This window comes from Cervus canadensis, chromosome 12 (assembly GCF_019320065.1).
Source record: "Cervus canadensis isolate Bull #8, Minnesota chromosome 12, ASM1932006v1, whole genome shotgun sequence".
Lineage (NCBI taxonomy): Eukaryota > Metazoa > Chordata > Mammalia > Artiodactyla > Cervidae > Cervus > Cervus canadensis.
The window spans coordinates 32047345-32065973 of NC_057397.1; the positions used below are offsets into that span (position 1 = coordinate 32047345).

The 18629-nt window shown below is 42.1% G+C and overlaps 1 protein-coding gene across 6 annotated transcripts in view; it reads left to right on the forward strand.

The window, feature by feature from the left end:
• The window catches only part of SULF1 (sulfatase 1), a 188440-nt gene extending 174724 nt beyond the window's left edge, over nt 1-13716 (forward strand). For all 6 annotated transcript variants that reach the window (XM_043484098.1, XM_043484097.1, XM_043484096.1 and 3 more), the window contains 2 exons: nt 752-785; nt 11406-13716. In XM_043484098.1, the coding sequence (XP_043340033.1) occupies nt 752-785; nt 11406-11436 (65 nt within the window). In that variant the 3' untranslated portion in view covers nt 11437-13716. The remainder of the gene's footprint in view (nt 1-751; nt 786-11405) is intronic.
• The last annotated feature ends 4913 nt before the right edge of the window (nt 13717-18629 follow it).

Genomic DNA, 18629 nt, shown 5'->3' on the forward strand with positions numbered 1-18629 from the left:
GCGGTCCCCTCACAGCTGTCAGTCACCACCCCTCCATTCACACCTTAGTGGAATTAATCACCAGCCAGGAGAGTCCAGATCTTTCGGTCAGTAGCTCCACTCAACTTAAACCTTTTCAGATATCTGGTTTATCTGTTGACCTTTTCCTCAAATCCTAAAGAAAAAAAAAAAAGCCTGGAAACTGGAACAGCCATTAGAGGCACTAGAAATATGACCCCCAGATATTTCTTCCCCGAAGCACATAGCACTCTTATTGGTGATGACATGGCAGCTCTGCTTAGTGAAACCTGATCAAGCCTCTGAATGGTGAGTGACATGCCAGGTGGAGCCTGTTTTTGCTGTTACACGTCAAGCCGTCCTGTCCACTTCTAGACGATTCCTAAGAGAGATGATTGTTGGCCCTTTTTTCCAAGTGTTTGGTCTAAAGTCACCAAAAGTTAACTATTCCTGAGACTTACTTGGACTTTGGGAAGTACTCGTCTTATTACTTTGAAACGGACTCTCCTATCTCACCCCCACCTGTTTTTCATGTAAACTCCAATATGTTTTATCTTAAACCCTTTTTTTATTTATAGCTTTCCATCCTCATTTTGAATCTAACAGAAAAGCTCTGTTGGACTCCAGCGCTGTCTATATTTCACACGATATGTTTCTTTCTAGGATTTAGAGGTTGTGCATGAAACAGGACAGAGGGGGTGGTTTTATGAGTTCTAAAGCTAACATAAATTACTCTTATATTTTCCTATATCAGGAAATAAAGATGGAGGAAGCTATGACCTGCACAGGTATTCAGACTTTTTTATTCTCCCTGGCAGCTGCTTTCCCAATAATTGCATGATCGAGCCATTTTAACTCATTTCCGCCCCTCACCTTGTCGCTCAGAGCATAGCTTGGGGTGCATGCATGTTCTAACAGCTCTCTCCACCGTCTTGTGTCGTTGGGAACAGATCTGTCATTTTTGCTTTGAAATCAGCTCACTGTCACAACCAGATGTGTCTCAGAGCCTTTCCTCACTCGTGCCTGTATGCTTGTTGGATGGTGCTTGGCAGCATGGAATGGCGGGAAGGGGGAGAAAACAGAATGACCTTTGGGAGCCTTGGGAAAAAGCAGAGGGCATTATTTTCCTGGTGGTTCTTACACGTCGATTTGCTGGGGAGGCGTCATGGCAACGAGTTAGCGATTTCATGAAATGTGACGTCAGTATCACAAAAGGGATCATGGGAATGTAAAGGGCATGGTAGAGCTTGACGCTGGAGGAAAGACAAGGCGCGTCCTTGTTCGCGGTCCTTAATTAGCTGTGGTGATCAAAGCAGCCACGCTGGGGCTCAGAAGCTCTGTAGAGTGGTGGTGTGTGAAGGGGGAAAGTGGGGGTCCATGTACCTAGAGTCGAGACTCGCAGGAAGGTCTCAGCACATCATGGAGACAATAGTGCCTGACACACAAAAGCTTGAAGACCAGCCCTGGGCCCAGTCTTCTTCTTTCCCTCTAGCCACCCCCACCCGAGTAGCCCTCCTGCCTCCCTGTGCTCTGGGGTCGGGGAGGAGGACCCCAAACTCCCGGTGACTGGGTCAGCCCTTGCTCATAACCTTCTACTCCCTGCTGAGACCTCAGGCAGGTCTGTCAGAAGCATGCTGTGTGGGGCGGGAGGGACCTGTCCTTACTACCTTACTGCGGGGAAACTGAGGCACGGCTTAGTTCCTGAATCCTCCTGGGAGAAATGATTCCATCAAAGGAATATGGACTTCGTTGGTGTTACACGTTTTGATATTGTCTTGGAGAAACTGAAGAATATTGCCCTTCCAGGATGTGCTGGTGGCCCTGCCCTCCCTCAAGCCTGCTGAGCTGTGGTCTCAGATTCCTTTTTTTTTTTTAAGCACAGGCAAGCTGCATATGTATTTGCTTGCTTGTGCTTGTATTCAGTCGTGTCCGACTCTTTGCAGCCCTGTGGACTGTAGCCCGCCAGGCTTCTCTTTCCATGGGATTCTCCAGGCAAGAATACTGGGTGGGTTGCCATCCCCTTCTCCAGGGCCTCTTCCTGACCCAGGGATCGAACCCAGGCCTCCCGCTTTGCAGGCGGATTCTTTACCATCTGAGCCACTAGGGAAGCTGTTACATGCCTTCTTTTAAGGGCAGTTTATTGGTGCCGGGAGAAGCTGGGTGGTGGTGGGGAAGGTGTAAGCATCAAACAAGACAAAGGAGCTTGGACTTTTGAGGATCCGTGATAACATCTCTCTCTGTCGTCTTTTTCTCTTCCCTCTTGTCTTTTTTCTTCCCTTTCCTCACTCTGCCCCCACACCCACCCTGGGTCCCCTCCCCCAGCATGCATAAAACAGAACAGAAAACCCCCTCCTAAGCTGGTCTCTCGCCGGGGCCATGTGCTAATGAGGTAATACTATCTCACACACTGGGACTCATCTGTCTGCCTCCTGGGGGTCCCTTTAAGACATTTCTCAAACAGGGCATTTTAAGCAGACCCCACACTAGACATTGACTTTACAGTTATTTTATGAGGCACTCAATTCTACAGCCAAGGGATGTTCCATCTGGCCCTCTTTTATTTCTCTCATGACAGAAGTAAAAGATATAGACATAAATCTGGTTGGAGCTGAGGAAGAGTTCTTCTTCACAAGCCATCCTCCGATAGCTCTGAGATGAAGAATGTTCTCTCCATTCCAGTCGTGATTAAAGGGATTTTTTAATATGACATAAAAACACAAATTCTAAAAGAGAAATTTTTCAATATTTGGACAAATTGGACTTCACCAAAAGTAAAAACTTTTGGAAAAATGAAAACTACAATGGTACCAAAGCAGAGATTTACTACTTTTGATCATGAATCTAAGTCATACATGGAAGACAATGAAACTATTAAGTAATTATTGAAGAACCAGCTAGAAACAATATGTAATGGATTTTTGAAATCAATTTAATTGAATACAATTTATCTTTCTTAGGAATGATTTTTGAAAATAATGCCTGTAAAAGTCACTATGTAATATTTTTCACCTAGCATCTATTTGAGACTTTAAGAATAAAGCTATAAGACGAATGGATAAGGAAGCTGTGGTACATATACACAATGGAATATTACTCAGCCATTAAAAAGAATTCATTTGAATCAGTTCTAATGAGATGGATGAAACTGGAGTCCATTATACAGAGTGAAGTAAGCCAGAAAGATAAAGACCAATACAGTATACTAACACATATATATGGAATTTAGAAAGATGGTAATGATAACCTTATATACAAAACAGAAAAAGAGACACAGATGTACAGAACAGACTTTTGGACTCTGTGGGAGAAGGCGAGGGTGGGATGTTTCGAGAGAACAGCATCGAAACATGTATATTATCTAGGGTGAAACAGATCACCAGCCCAGGTTGGATGCATGAGACAAGTGCTCGGGCCTGGTGCACTGGGAAGACCCAGAGGGATCGGGTGGAGAGGGAGGTGGGAGGGGGGATCAGGATGGGGAATACATGTAAATCCATGGCTGATTCATGTCAATGTATGGCAGAAACCTCTACAATATTGTAAAGTAATTAGCCTCCAACTAATAAAAATAAATGGGGGGGCGGGGAGAATAAAGCTATAGAAACCAAAAAAAAAAGAAAAGGGATTTGGGCTTTCCAGGACTGCAGTGCAGGAGACGCAGGAGACTCAAGGTTCGATTCCTGAGTCAGGAAGATCCCCTAGAGGAGGGCACGACAATCCACTCCAGTATTCTTACTTGGAGAAACCCATGGACAAATGAGCCTGGCAGGCTGCAGCCCATAGGGTCACGAAGAGTCAGATGCAACTGAAGCAACTCAGCACGCACATCCGGGACTCCCCCTGCCCTGATCACCATCACCACCAGCACTAAATGGGGCCAAAGCCGTCGTTTCTGGGGTCATTTTGGCATGCCCTTGGTGACTTTAGTTGTTGATGTCACCCCTTCCCTGGTAACGCGTCACGAAACTCTGTGCACGGTGACCTTGTTGCTTTTTTTTTCCTTCTAAATTCCTTACAAATGGACAAATTTAAGGATCCTCTTTAACTCAAAATGACTGGCTTTTCAGACTCTACCACTTCATAATCCATGATGCAAACTACCTTTCAGCCGCTATCCTCACCATAGGCAGGAGATGATGAAACGGGAAAATATCAACCTGTCACACCTGTGTTCTCACTGGACACTCAAAGGCAGTGTTTGATGTAACCTCCCCTGTTCATTGTATTCTGTTAGATTGACAGGCAGCAGATGTAGAAAGGTCGGAAAAACTACTGTCCCAGTTTACCCATGCTGAGTCCTCCCAGGATTTTGGAAGCTTCGATCCTTTAAGATTTTTTTTTTTAAGAAAATTAATTAGGTGACTTCTCTGGCAGTCCAGTGGTTAAGACACTGAATTTCCAATGCAGTGGGCCTGGGTTCCGTCCCTGGTCAGGGAACTAAGATCCCACATTCCAAGCAGTGCCACCAAAAACTGGAAAGAAAGAAAAAAGAAGAAAACTAATTAAAGTGCATTTTCAATCGTGAAACTTGATTACAAAAACCTTTGATAAAAATGATAATGAACACACCTGAAGAATTTGGAACTTGAAAATTCAGCAGAATATTTTAGAAGATGTATCTTGTACAAGACTGACTACAGAAGATTTTTTATACCGCCTTCAATTTTGTGGGTTAATCCTTAGACATATTTAGAAGGTCTTTAAAAAGTCTGCTCCCTAGTTCAATTTCTTTTTTTGTTGCTGTTGTTCTTTTTGGCATGGTAGGTGCATAAGGCAGGGGCAGCTGAGATGCTTTGCTTATTCATTTTCCAGTTAGGACAAGCTCACAGTAAGGATACAGTTCAGTAACGTGGCCACCATGACTCAGGAAATAATTGTTGGCTTGAGTTGAAAGTAATAATTTCTGTGTTGCAAAATAGAATAGGATCCACAGGTTAATGGGGTGTTTATTTTTCTCGTTGCCTGTGAGAACTGACGCTGCTGACCTTTGAGCTTCTCTGGCAGTCATGGTGTGTGCCCGTGGCTGTGTGGGCCAGACGGTCAGTTCTTGGCAGCCTGATGCTGGCACGGCTGCTTCCTGACCCTTCTGTCCGAGCCCTGCCCGCCAGCAGGCCACCCGGGGCCCACCCTCAGTGACCATACCTCCTGTTCACATTGCTTTTGCTTTTTTTTTTTACGTGTAAAGTCGACTTTTTCATTTTCTTGAAGTATAGTTGGTTTACAATGTTGTATTCATTTCTGGTGTACACCAGAGCAATTCAGTTTTACACATATATCTTGGAGAAGGAGATGGTACCCACTCCAGGAGAATCCCACGGACAGAGGAGCCTGACAGGCTACAGTCCATGGGGTCACAAAGAGTTGGACCCAACTGAGCACACACGCTATGCTATATGCTATGCTTCATGTCTTATCCGTTCTTTTTCAGATTATTTCCTATATAGGTTATTATAAGATATTGAATATAGTTCCCTGTGCTATACAGTGAGACTGTGTTTATCCATGTTATATTATACAGACATCTGTTCATCCCATACTCCTAATTTACCCTCCCCTTTCTCTGTCCTCTTTGGTAACCATAACTTTGTCTTCTATGTCTGTGAGTCTGTTTCTCTTTTGTAAATAAGTTTATTGGTATCTTTTTTAGATTCCACATATAAGTGATATCATATGATATTTGACTTTCTCTGATTTATTTCACTTAGTATGATCATCTCTAGGTCCATCCATGTTGCTGCAAATAACATTATTTCATTCTTTTTTATGCCTGAGTGCTATTCTATTGTATATATGTACATCTTCTTTATCCATTCCTCTATATACACTTCCATCGATTCCATGTCTTGGTTATTGTGAGTATTATTGCTATGAACATTGGGGTGCATTTATTTTTTCAAATTAGAGTTTTCTCTGGATAAATGCCCAAGAGTGGGATTGCTAGATTATATGGTAGTTCTACTTTCAGTTTTTTAAGGACCCCCTTTTGCTCATTTTGATTCACTTGTCCCTGTGGCAACAGCGCATGCCTCGCAGACAGTTAAGGGTGACATACTTGTGTGTTACAGGCTGTGCAGTATTGTGGTGAGAGCACGGATGCTGAAGCCAGCCTGCCTTGGGTTCAAATCCCAGTCTTGCTAGTCAGAAACTGAGAACAGAGCCTGACATATAGCAAGCCCCAGGAATGATGGGTATTACTAGTCAGGTATAATAATATGGGGTGCAAAAAATTCACATGAAGAAAAGTGGTATGCGAAAGGGGATAGTAAATGATAAAAGAATGCTACTATATTTTATAAGAAACCCAAAAAGAGATCTTATCAGAGCCAGCACCATCTCCATCATCACTCATTGGCAACCCAGAGTTCAGCACACAAATGCATTCTCTGAACCACCGGAATCTCTTGAGATCAAAAGGAGAAAATGCAGCCTTGTCTGCCCTGCTCTATATTGTCCTGAGCGCCCCTGGTGGCTCAGACAGTAAAGAATCTTCCTGTCAATGCAGGAGACCTGGGTTCGATCCCTAACTTGGGAAGATCCCCTGGAGAAGGAAATGGCGACCCACTTCAGTATTCTTGCCTGGAGAATCCCATGGAAAGAGGAGCCTGGCAGGCTACAGTCCATGGGTTCTCAAGGAGTCAGACACAACTGAGCAACTGTTTCTGTGTTGCCCTGAGAAAGCTCTCTTCTCTCGGTCACATCCCAGGGCTCCATTTTCTTTTCAAGCTGCCTTGCTAGTACGGTTGGCCTTTTCTCTTTAAGGCACTCAACCAAGAGACGAGTCAAGACCAGGGTTTGAAGTTAGAGGGTCGGAGGTGAGGTTGGCTTCCTAAGACAATGAAGGGGACCTGCGTTAGGGCTGCTAGTGTGAGTCGGGACCAGGGCCACTGGGTGGCGCTGTGCGGTCTGCACCCAGCGCAGAAGAGTGCCCGGGGGAACAGGCGGGCCCTGGAATCCAGTTCCTGTTATCCTCGGCGGACTCGGTCCTTTTCTCAATGCTGCCGCACACAGAGAGGAATTGCAGAATTGTTAACTCACACCAACTGCAAATTTGGCATATTTTGTAGATCATCTGGCTTTGCCTTTGACCATTTTTCCACCTGGTTTCTGAAAGAATTGTCAGGAAGAGTTGGTTTTTTTTATTGAAATATATTTGATGTACAATATTACATAAGTTACAGGTGTACTTTATAGTGATTCACAATTTTTAGAAATTATAACTATATTTATAGTTATTATAAAATATTAATTATTGAAAAGAATTTATATCTTTGTGATGCTCTGTCAAACAAAGGACATTTTTCCATTTGGCCAAGTATATTTATGGGTCTTTATATTTATGGGTCTTTCAGGAGCTTTTAAAAAGTATTTTCTTAAAGGTTTTGCACATTTCTTGTTAAGTGTATTTATAAACACCTTATTGTTTTTGTTACTACATAAACAAAGTTTTCACCCATTATTAAAACGTCTACTTGATAATTGTTTATGTATACGAGGGCTGTTGGTTTCTGTACATTAATTTTACTACCTGCTACCTTTTAAATTTCTTTTCAGTCAGCTTTGTCACGTATTCTCTTGGATTTCCCAGGTATACTGTCAAGCATTTGCAGAGATAGTTTTGCTTGTTTTCCCATTTATGTGTCTCATTGATTTATCTGATTGAATAAGCTAATATTTTCAGTACAATGTTATCTTGTCCCTGTTCTTAGTGAAAGTAATTTCAGGATTTTTCCATGAAGTGAAGTGAGAAGCAGGCTTTAGGACTAAGATATATATGTTTTTGTTATGTTAGGGAAATAGCCATCAATTCTTTTTTAGTAATTTTTAGTGGTTTTGGTATTTAATGAATGTTGAGGTTGTCAAAAACCTTTTCAGCATTTATGGAGATACTCAGATAATTTTTCTCTTTAGATCTACTAATACGATATGTTATATTAATAAATTTGCTAAGAGTGGACCAACTAACCTTACATTTCTGGAATAAATTTTGCTAGACCATCATATGTTATTTTCTTAATATAATATTGAATTCTCTTCACTAATATTTTATTTAGGATTTTTGTGTCATCTTATAAATGATTCAGTCTGAAACTGTCTTTGTGTTTATGCGATGTTATCTTTTTAGGTATTGGTTTCGTATTACTGTCATAACTAATGATTACCCCCATGCCTGTTGTTGTTGTTTAGTTGCCAAGTTGTGTCAGATTCTTTGCCTGCCACGCTCCTCTGTCCACGGGATTTCCCAGGCAAGAATACTGGAGTGGGTTGCCATTCCCTTCTCCAGGGGATCTTCCTGACCCAGGAATCAAACCAGGGTCTCCGCTCTGCAGGCAGATTCTTTACCATCATACCATCAAGTGATCCCTACCCCATGCCTTAAAGCAACACAAACTTATTCTCTGACATTTCTAGAAGTTAGAAGTCTGAAATGGTTTACTGGACTAAAATCCCTGTGTTCCTTCTAGGGCCTCTAGAGAAGAGTCCATTTCCTTGCCTTTTCCAGCTTCTAGAAGCTGCCTGCATTCCTTGTTCACGGCCCTTTCCTCTATCTTCAAAGTTGAAAATTCAGCATCTTCAAGTCTCAATACCTACCTGTTCCCCTGCCAACATACACACCCTTTTGCTTCCAAGGTCACATTTTCTCTGACTCACTTGCCCTCCTTTTCCTAAAAAGGACCTTTGAGATGACATTGGCCCCACCTGGCTACTCTAGGATAACCTCCCCACCTCAGAAACCATAACTTAGTTCAAATTTGTATAGTCCCTTTTGCAGGTAAGGCAACAATACCTAGTTTCTGGGGATTAGGATGTGGACATCTTTGGAAGATGAGTACACTCTTCTGCCTGCCACAGCGAACAAGGTTAGACTTGCTTCGTAGAAAGAGCTTCACAGTTTGCTGTGACCTTCTATGCTCTGGAACAGTTAGTATAGCATTGAGATGTTCTTTTCCTTGAAGGCTTGGTAAAATCCTCCTGTGAAACTATAGTGACCTGTCCTTCTTTGTTGTTTGTTATTTTAGTCGCTAAGTCATGTCCAACTCTCTGCAACCCGGTGGACTGTAGCCCACCAGGCTCCTCTGTCCATAGAATTCTCCAGGCAAGAATACTGGAGTGGGTTGCCATGTCTGCCTCCAGGGGATCTTCCCAACCCAGGGATTGAACCCATGTCTCCTGCATTGGCAGCTGGATTGCTGAGCCCAGGGAAGCTTCTTTGTCGCATAGTTCTTATAACACTGATAGAAAGTTCTTAAGTAGTTTTTATAAACATATAATTATATAAAGCTAATAAACCTTTATTTTCCTTCTTTGGGACTTGTTCTGTTTAAACTTTCTACCTTTATTGGATCAATTTCAATAAAACATATTTTCCTAGACAATTATGTTTCATCTAGGTTTTTTCCATTGATTTGCGTTGATGTCTCCAGAGTACTTGTTTACTTTTTAAATTTTGTATATTTCAATCGTTATTTCTCCCTTGTCATTATCTATTTTGTCTATTTTAAATTGGTCCCTTTTTTCATAATTAGGTGAGCTAGTTACTGTTTGGATCCTTTTTTTTTTTAAGAACCAGGGTTTTGATTTATTATCAATATTTATTAATTAGATATGTCATTTTTCTGTTCTTTGCCTTACTAATTTTGTTTCACTCCTGGATCTGATAAATGTGTTAAATGCTCACCACTCATCCTTTTGCTGAAGTTTCCCCAGTGATTTCGTGATTGAATGAAACTCATCCACTGGGAGACTGTTCAAGATGAGCTGATGTGTCCCATGTTCTTTGCATTCTTCCATGTTTGAAACTGTTTTCCTGTAGCCTTGATACTTAAAGGAGAGCTTGGCTGGGTATACAATCCTTGGTTCATACTTTCATGTTTGATCTAAGGTGGCTTTCACATCCTCGGATACTTGATTGAGAAGATTTCATTTACTTAACAGCATTATATAGTGGTTTTCTTCACTTTCTGGTTTATTTTGGCAGGAACACTTTCATAAGATGGTAGACTTTTTATACTTATTTTTTATTTTCTTTTGTAACAGTTGTGTTTATATTTAGACTGCTTTTATTAATTTCAGGGACTTCAAGTATTTCCAAGATGCCTAGTTTAAGAAGATCCTTTTCTGTCAGTGTAACCAAGCATACTTTTTTTTTTTTTTTTAACTTTTTATTGTATTATTTTTGGGGGATGGGGTTGTAAGAGGTTGTGTGTCGTCCGATTTGTCTATTTCTCTTTTTTTATTACAGGACTGAAAGCTCACCCTCTTGGCTTCTTTTTTCCTTTATCACCCAGTTTTTGAAGGCCATTTCTCTCTTCCTTTGTATCCTTTTTCCCCCCAAAGTGATGCCTTTCAAGACTGTCATCTCCATTCATGCTCCCTTCAGTCTTTTCTTCATTGTCGCAACCACAGTTTACCGAGACTCGACAGAGTTTTATACGACAGGTTGACATTCTTTCCAGCAAGGGTTTCAAATCCGTCTTTGATCCCATTCTCACTTCCTTCTTTTCTCTTCTATACAGTCTTCCCAGGGCTGGTGCCCAAAGTGTGACACACAGCTCTACTGGGATTCGGTTTAATTTTTTTTTTTAACTTACAGGTGATTTGAAGATTCTAGGATTCTCTGTACTGCTTTCTAGGTAGTTCATTGCCTTCATCTAGGCCACCTCTTCTTAAGTGGTACTTGGGCACACCTAGGGAAAAGACATTGTTTTCTGCAGAACTATAGTCATCTTGATGATGTAGAAAAATCAGAGCGAGAAAGCCGGTGGGTTCACTGAATGCTGTGCAAAACCACTCAGTGGTTGGTTTCTTTCAAGGATAGAATTTTTAGAGAAAAAAAAACAAAAACAAAAACAATCAAAGAAACAGATCTAATTTGAAGTTAAATAGATGCAAATATTTAATTGCATTCAAATGTGCTTTTATACTGTCAGGGAGTATAAAATAATAAAATAAAAATATCTTACAAAGTGTTGTCAATGACATTAAATTACTCTGCAACATCATTCATCTAGTGGTTCTGTATGTAATAAAGGTTTTAACACATAGCTGTATTTGGCAGAGGAGGGCCCAAGACTCAGAGGGACTAACAAACTTGAATTCCTGGTTATATAGGTGACTTGAGTAAAGCCAGGAGTAAATCATAAGCCCTCTGACAGGTAATACCAGTGTATTCCCCGTACCAACCAAGCCTGTCATAGAATTCCTCACTCGTTCAGCCTTCTTCCCAAAGTTCATTCTCATTAGGTCACTCCTGTAACCTAAGGCCAGTCCTTGATAACAAATTACTAGAGACACATACTTTTCCATGTTTTATTTCAAATTGCTTTGTGCCACAAAAACAATGCAAGTTTCTTATTCAATAGGCTGAACATCTTTTCTCACTAATGATCCACCTTCATCTCTCTTCACAGAGGACAGTTATGGGATGGATGGGAAGGTTAATCTGCCCAGTCTCACTGCAGACGGCAACTGGCAAGGCCCGGAGGATGTGTACAGCGTGAATGGAAGCGCCTACAAGGACAGACAAAACTATAGACTTAGTCTGGCTGACTGGACTAATTACTTGAAGGATGTAGATAGAGTATTTGCACTGCTGAACAGTCACCATGAGCAAAACCAAGCCAATGAGACTAAAAGTGCTCCAAGTGATGGGTTCCTGGCTGTGTCTGCTGACCTCTTGGCCCCAGCAGAGATGGATGAAGACCCCAGGGGTGGGGGTAGGGCAGCGCCTCCTTTGACCTTGCTGGCTGACCTTCCTACCCTGCATTCCAGCCGACCAACATTCAGTCCAGACAGTCAACTTGAATGGAACAACGACATTCCCGAAGTTCATCGTTTGGATTCTGAACACTGGAGAAATCATAAAACTGACAAATGGATGGAGCATGAAGGGATCAATCACCTTGAAACTGATTTCAGCGGCGATGGCATGACAGAGCTGGTGCAGCCTAGACCCAGGCAGCCGAAGGGCCGTCCCCAGGATGATCGTCCAAAGGAAGATGTTTCCGAAGATCAGCTGCGTCTTCCTGCATGTCCTGATGTTAACTCCACTGACCTGGTGATCAGAGAGTCTGCCAGGGGGCCGCCTATTTCCTCCAGCATCACAGAGAGGACATCAAACCAAGTGGAGAAGAACCACAGGACAGTGGGCCTACAGAGTCTAGAAGGCAGTGCCTCCTTCCCACTCTCCTCCGATTAGATGCCATGTGACCTTACCCTAAACACAGTATTTTTTTTTTTAATTGTTCTTAGTAAACTAATAAAGGCGATCATGACAACCAGCATTCCAAACTGCCCCAGGTACACCTGTGCAGTGGAAGTCAGTGCGGACACAAGTGGCATGCACCTAGGGACTTGGTCTTCTAAGTCACGAATATTTGTCAAGAATAGAAAGAAAGGTGCATTTGTAGGGTTTTGTTTGTTTGGGGGGGGGCACTAAAACAGTATTAACCTTTGAAAGTTCTAGAGATGTGCGTATACAAATGTTATCCAGTCAAGATGGCTAGAATTGTGCCTTTCTGAGTTTCTGAAACTTGACATCCTCAGTGAAATTTCAATCTGTTTTCCACTGCGTGCGTTATGTGGTTTCGATTCATTTTTAACCACTGGAATTTTTCAATGCCCTCATTTTTCACGCAGTGATTTTTGCACTTTGAGATGGGAATGCCATGTCTATTTGGTTAGTCTTATTTTTTTCCCCAGGCTTGTCACAGTCTCACTGCTTGCTCTCAGTGTGACAAAGGAAAATGGACCCCAAGGATGACAGACAGTATCATCACATATTGTTCAGCATACGCTTTTGCCAGAAAATAATGCATGTGTTTTACCTCGACTTGCTAAAATCGATTAGCAGAAAGGCATGGCTAAGGATGTTGGCGGTAAAAATAAACAAATAAACAAAACAAAGATTGCCTGCTTTCTCTGTGCCTAGCCTCAAAGTGTTCATCATCTGCTTAAAACTGCTAAAATTTTATTATTTGCTTAACAGGATAAAAGGACTGAAGACTTTTTTTTAATCTTGGTTTTGTTTTCTTGACCTGGCTAATAAGCTTAAGTGTTGAGAAAATATATCTAGTTTTGAATTTATATAAGGAATTTTTCTTCAGTAAAACAAACTCATGAATGTTTCATAATTTAAATGCACCATATGTGTTGTATGGTTACTTTTAAGGCCTTCACCAGGTTCTGATTTTTTTAAAGGCATAAGTGAAAACTGCTTTTGAAATTCTGTGTTCTTGAAAATATTTGTCCTATTTAGATGTTTCAGTACCAGCAAAAGGATTATTACCTCACTGAGAGTTTGCAGTATCCTAGCCAACTTCCCAAGAAGGTATTTTTTAGCTTAACAGTAATTTTCATTTTATTTTTAGATAATCAAATGCATAGGTAAGTTATGTTACCTTTACGTGTTTAAGGTAAACTCTTTTAAAGAAAACCTAATATGTTAGAGTTGAATCTTTGATAACTTTGTCTTTATCATAGACTCTGTACATATGTTAAAATTAACTCTTTATCAGATGTGTGTGTCACCGGCTGAATGACAGATGAAACATATTTATGGTCATGAATGACATGCTTTGTAAAAAAGGTTTCAAGTTATTAGGAAGCGTATTGTGTTTTTTAAAATCTTGTGTAATATTCTGTGATACTTTTATAGAACAATTCTGGCTTCAGGAAAGTCTAGAAGCACTATTTCTTGAAATAAAAGGAGTTTAAACTTTACCTGTTTCAGAGAAATGAACTTAACCAAGTTTCTGTTGTACACTCATCCCTTGCAAGTAAAATGGAGTCCTGATCTAAATGTACATAATTTCTTTTTTCACTTTTTTTTGACCACACGTTGTGGCCTGTGGGATCTTAGTTCCCCGACTAGGGATCGAACCTGTGCCCCCTGCATTGGGAGCACAGAATCTTAACCACTGGGCCACCAGGGAAGTCCCTCAATGAATATGATTGAACATTATCCTTATTTGGAAAATTGATCCAAAGTCACTGTATGTTATAGAACATTCTCCAGTTGATGATTTCAACATGGATTTGCCTCACTGATGTCCAGAGGGGTATTGCAGAGGCAGTCAAAGGCGGCTTCCCTGGGCAGGCAACCTGGGCAGCTACAAAGTGGCCAGTGCTGGGCTGAATTCTCTACTGTTGCCATCTTGAAATTCTCAATAGTCTTTGAACAAGGGACCCCATGTTCCCATTTTTCACTGAACCTGCAAATTATGTAGCCAGTCTTAGGCATCAGAAATGGAGTTTTTCAAAAGCAAGAGGACAGCCCACTCCCCCCACCCAGAAGGAAGTTTGAATTCTTTGGTGATCATGAAATTTGGTGAATTCCTCACCACCTTCCAAGACCTCAAGTTTTCTGATTGACAAGTTCCATATACCTCCTTCTGCTCTAGATCTCCTGAGGAGCTTTCTCCCCTTCAGATAGAGAGGCTAACAATCTATGAAATGTCCAGAGCTCAGAACGTTAATAGTAAAGGGGAAAAAAAAAAGCAAAGAACTGTGGGACCTGCCAGTTCAACCCCTGGATAATGAAGGAAACCATCTGTACATGAGGGCTCAGTCACTCAGTTGTGTCCAACTCTTTATGACCCCATGGACTGTGGCCCACCAGGCTCCTCTGTCCATGGAATTCTTCAGGCAAGAATACTGGAGTGGGATGCCATGCCCTCCTCCAGGGATTGAACCCAAGTCTCCTGCATTGGCAGGTGGATTCTTGACCGCTGAACCACCAGGGAAGCCCAAAACCATCTTTATCTATTTACTGTAACAGAGTACCAGACTGCTGTGGCTTACACAACAGAAATTTATTTTGTCACTTCCGGAGGCTAGAAGTCCAAGACCAAGCTATCAGAAGGTATGGTTTCCCCAGAGACATCTCTCCTCGGCTGGCAGAGGACCACTTTCTTCTGTATCCTCATGTCCTTTTCTCTGTGTGTCTATTTCCCGGTGGTGGGGGCTCTTTTTCTTATGAAAACACTAGTCATACTGGATCAGGGCTCCACTGTTAGGACCTCATTTAACTTCACCTCTTTAAAGTCCTCTTTCCAGATACCTTCACACAGGAGATTTGGGCTTCAATATGTGAATTTTGAGGGGACATTGTCCAGTCCCTAACACCATGACTTCAAGAGGGAAGAATCCAAGGTAATAAGTGCTGTCCAAAGACGCACCCTTGTGCCTTCTTCCTCTTTCCTGCCTTGTAAGATGTGAATAAACCAAATGTTGCTATCCTGGAGGAAATTCCACTGTAGTTCAATAACTCTTTCTACTTCTGTTTAAGTAGCTACTCTGCGTAAAGGGCTTGACGGAAACTACTCAGATCTCGAAAGGCCCCTGGAAATTTGCTGGCAGGTGGGTCTCCTATGATCTGTGACAAAGCTGATGCCCACATGAGTGTGCTGATGGTCATCTGCGTGCCCTCCACGGATTTAGAAGAGGAAGAGATTTAGGAGAGGTGAGGGCCAACCCTGTCCACTTTCCCCATTTCAACACACATGGGGGCACACACACCACATCAGTGAAAAGAGAGGCCACAGTGGGGACCCCATCTGGTCAGTAGTGGAAAGAATGATGGACATGAAATTAGAGAAGACCAACTTCACCACAAACTCTAATTTTTACTTTCTGCATGAGCTTGGAAAAGTCACACAAACACTCTAACACAGCTTCTTTGACTATAAAATAGGTTTGAGTCAAGGATGGCAGACACTTAGCAGACAGGCTGCTTTTCCAAAACATGCCCAAGAAAGACAGTGCTAATTCCCTGGGACAGTTCTCCAACATCTCGGCCCTTCTGGTTCCTGGGTTGGACTCAGGTAGCTCTGTTCTTGTTCCTGTTGTTCAGGTGCTAAGTTGTGTCCAACTCTTTCGTGACCCCGTGGACTGCGACATGCCAGGCCTCTCTGTCCTTCACTATCTCCCAGAATTTGCTCAAACTGTTCTCCAGTCAGTTTAGTCCCTCAGTCATGTCTGCCTCTTTGCGACCCCATGGACAGCAGCATGCCAGGCTTCCCCATCCATCACCAATTCCCAGAGCTTACTCAAACTCATGTCCATAGCATTGGTGGTGCCATCCAACCATCTCTCCTCTGTCATCCACTCCTACTCTTGCCTTCAATCTTTCCCAGCATCAGGGTATTTTTCAATGAGTTAGTTCTTCACATCAGGTGGTCCAAGTATTGGAGTTTCAGCTTCAGCATCAGTCCTTTCAATGAATAGTCAGGATTGATTTCCTTTAGGATTGACTTGATTGATCTCCTTGCAGTCCAAGGGACTCTCAAGAGTCTTCTCCAACACCACAGTTCAAAAGCATCAATTCTTTGGTGCTCAGCTTTCTTCATAGTCCAACTCTCACATCTATACATAACTACTGGAAAAACCATAGCTTTGACTAGACAGACTTTTATTGGCAAAGTAATGTCTCTTCTTTTTAATATGCTGTCTAGGTTGGTCATAGCTTTTCTTCCAAGGAACAATTGTCTTAATTTCGTGGCTACAGTCACCATCTTCAGTGATTTTGGAGCCCAAAAAAATAAAGTCTGTCACTGTTTCCACTGTTTCCCCATCTATTTGCCATGAAGTGATGGGACCAGATGCCATGATCTTAGTTTTCTGAATTTTGAGTTTTAAGCCAATTTTTTCACTCTCCTCTTTCATTTTCGTCAAGAGGCTCTTCAGTTCTTCTTTGCTTTCTTCCATAACAGTGGTGTCATCTGCATATCTGAGGTTATTGATATTTCTCCTAGCAATCTTGATTCCAGCTTGTGCTTCATCCAGCCCAGTGTTTCTCATGATGTACTCTGCATAAAGTTAAATAAGCAGGGTGATAACATACAGCCTTGACGTACTCCTTTCCTGATTTATAACCCATCTGTTGTTCCATGTCCAGTTCTAACTATTGCATCTTGACCTGCATATAGATTTCTCAGGAGGCAGATCAGCTGGTCTGGTATTCCCATCTCTTGAAAAATTCTCCACAGTTTGTTGTGATCCACACAGTCAAAGGCTTTGGCATAGTCAATAAAGCAGATGTTTTTCTGAAACTCTCTTGGTGTTTTGATGATCCAGCAGATGTTGGCAGTTTGATTTCTGGTTCCTCTGTTCTCCAGTAAGGCAGAGCATTTGTGTCCTTACAATCCTCAGTGTATCCATGGGATTTCCCAGGCAAGAATACTGGAATGGGTTGCCATTTCCTCCTCAAGGGGAACTTCCTGACTCAGGGGTTGAACCCAGGTCTCCTACTGCAGGCAGATTCTGTGCTGGAGAAGACTCTTGAGAGTCTCTTGGGCTGCAAGAAAATCAAGCCAGTCAATGCTAAAGGAAATCAACCCTGAATAGTGATTGGAAGGACTGATGCTGAAGCTGAAGCTAAAGCTCAAATACTTTGACCAACTGACGTGAAGAGTTGACTCATTGGAAAAGACCCTGATGCTGGGAAGGATTGAGGGCAGGAGGAGAAGGGCACAGCAGAAGATGAAGATGGTTAGATAGCATCACTGACTCAATGGACATGAGTTTGAGCAAACTCTGGGAGATAGTGAAGGACAGGGAAGGCTGGCGTGCTGCAGTCCATGGGGTCATAAAAAGTTGGACACAACACCGGAACAACAGAGCCACCCAAGTCCAACCAGGGAATCCAAAGGGTTGAGATTATAGTTTGTGTTTTCCATAATAACCATTAGGTGTCACTCTATTGCAACTAAAGACTGCTGGGTCCCAGGGCCTGGACCCTTGGCAAAGCTGCCCTTTATATTGATTTCCAAAGTAACAGCTCTACCATTTCTCTAAGAAAACATCTAGAACAACTTGATTCGTGGCAGGCTTGCTCTTTCTTCAGTGCCTAGGATCTTAGCCATTCCAGCAGGCCAAAGAACAGTTTAGCTTTCTACCGATTTATATTGGTAATATGAGCAGGGATTGCATCAAACTTTGATGTTTAAATTCAAGAGTGAGCCCTGAATATCGATCTCCTTGCTTCCCCATGACTCTGTGCAGTTTAAAATGTTTTTTGGCTCCCATAAACCAAAGCTATGGAGGCCATCTCTGCCCAGTGGGCAATTTTTAAAAGACCAAAAGGAACCGGATGCTTTTTAACTGCTCTGAAAATGCTGTGGTTTTACCAAGTCTGGGGCTGAAGCATGGAAGATGAGTGGTCCCATTCAGAACATCTCTGCTGTCTTCATTCCTTAAAAAGAAACTGTTTTCCTCCTGTGTTTATTTTAAATGGTGCAATATCTAGAATGGCTCTGCTTCTCCCTTGAAGGTGTGGGCTATTGAAGAGATTCAAGGGAAATCCTTTTGCTTAAAGACTTTTGAACTCTGTGGGAGAAGGTGAGGGTGGGATGTTTCGAAAGAACAGCATGTATACTATCTATGGTGAAACAGATCACCAGCCCAGGTGGGATGCATGAGACAAGTGCTCGGGCCTGGTGCACTGGGAAGACCCAGAGGAATCGGGTGGAGAGGGAGGTGGGAGGGGGGGATCGGGATGGGGAATACGTGTAACTCTGTGGCTGATTCATATCAATGTATGACAAAACCCACTGAAATGTTGTGAAGTAATTAGCCTCCAACTAATAAAAAAAATTTAAAAAATAAAAAAAAAATTACACACATAACTGAAGAGA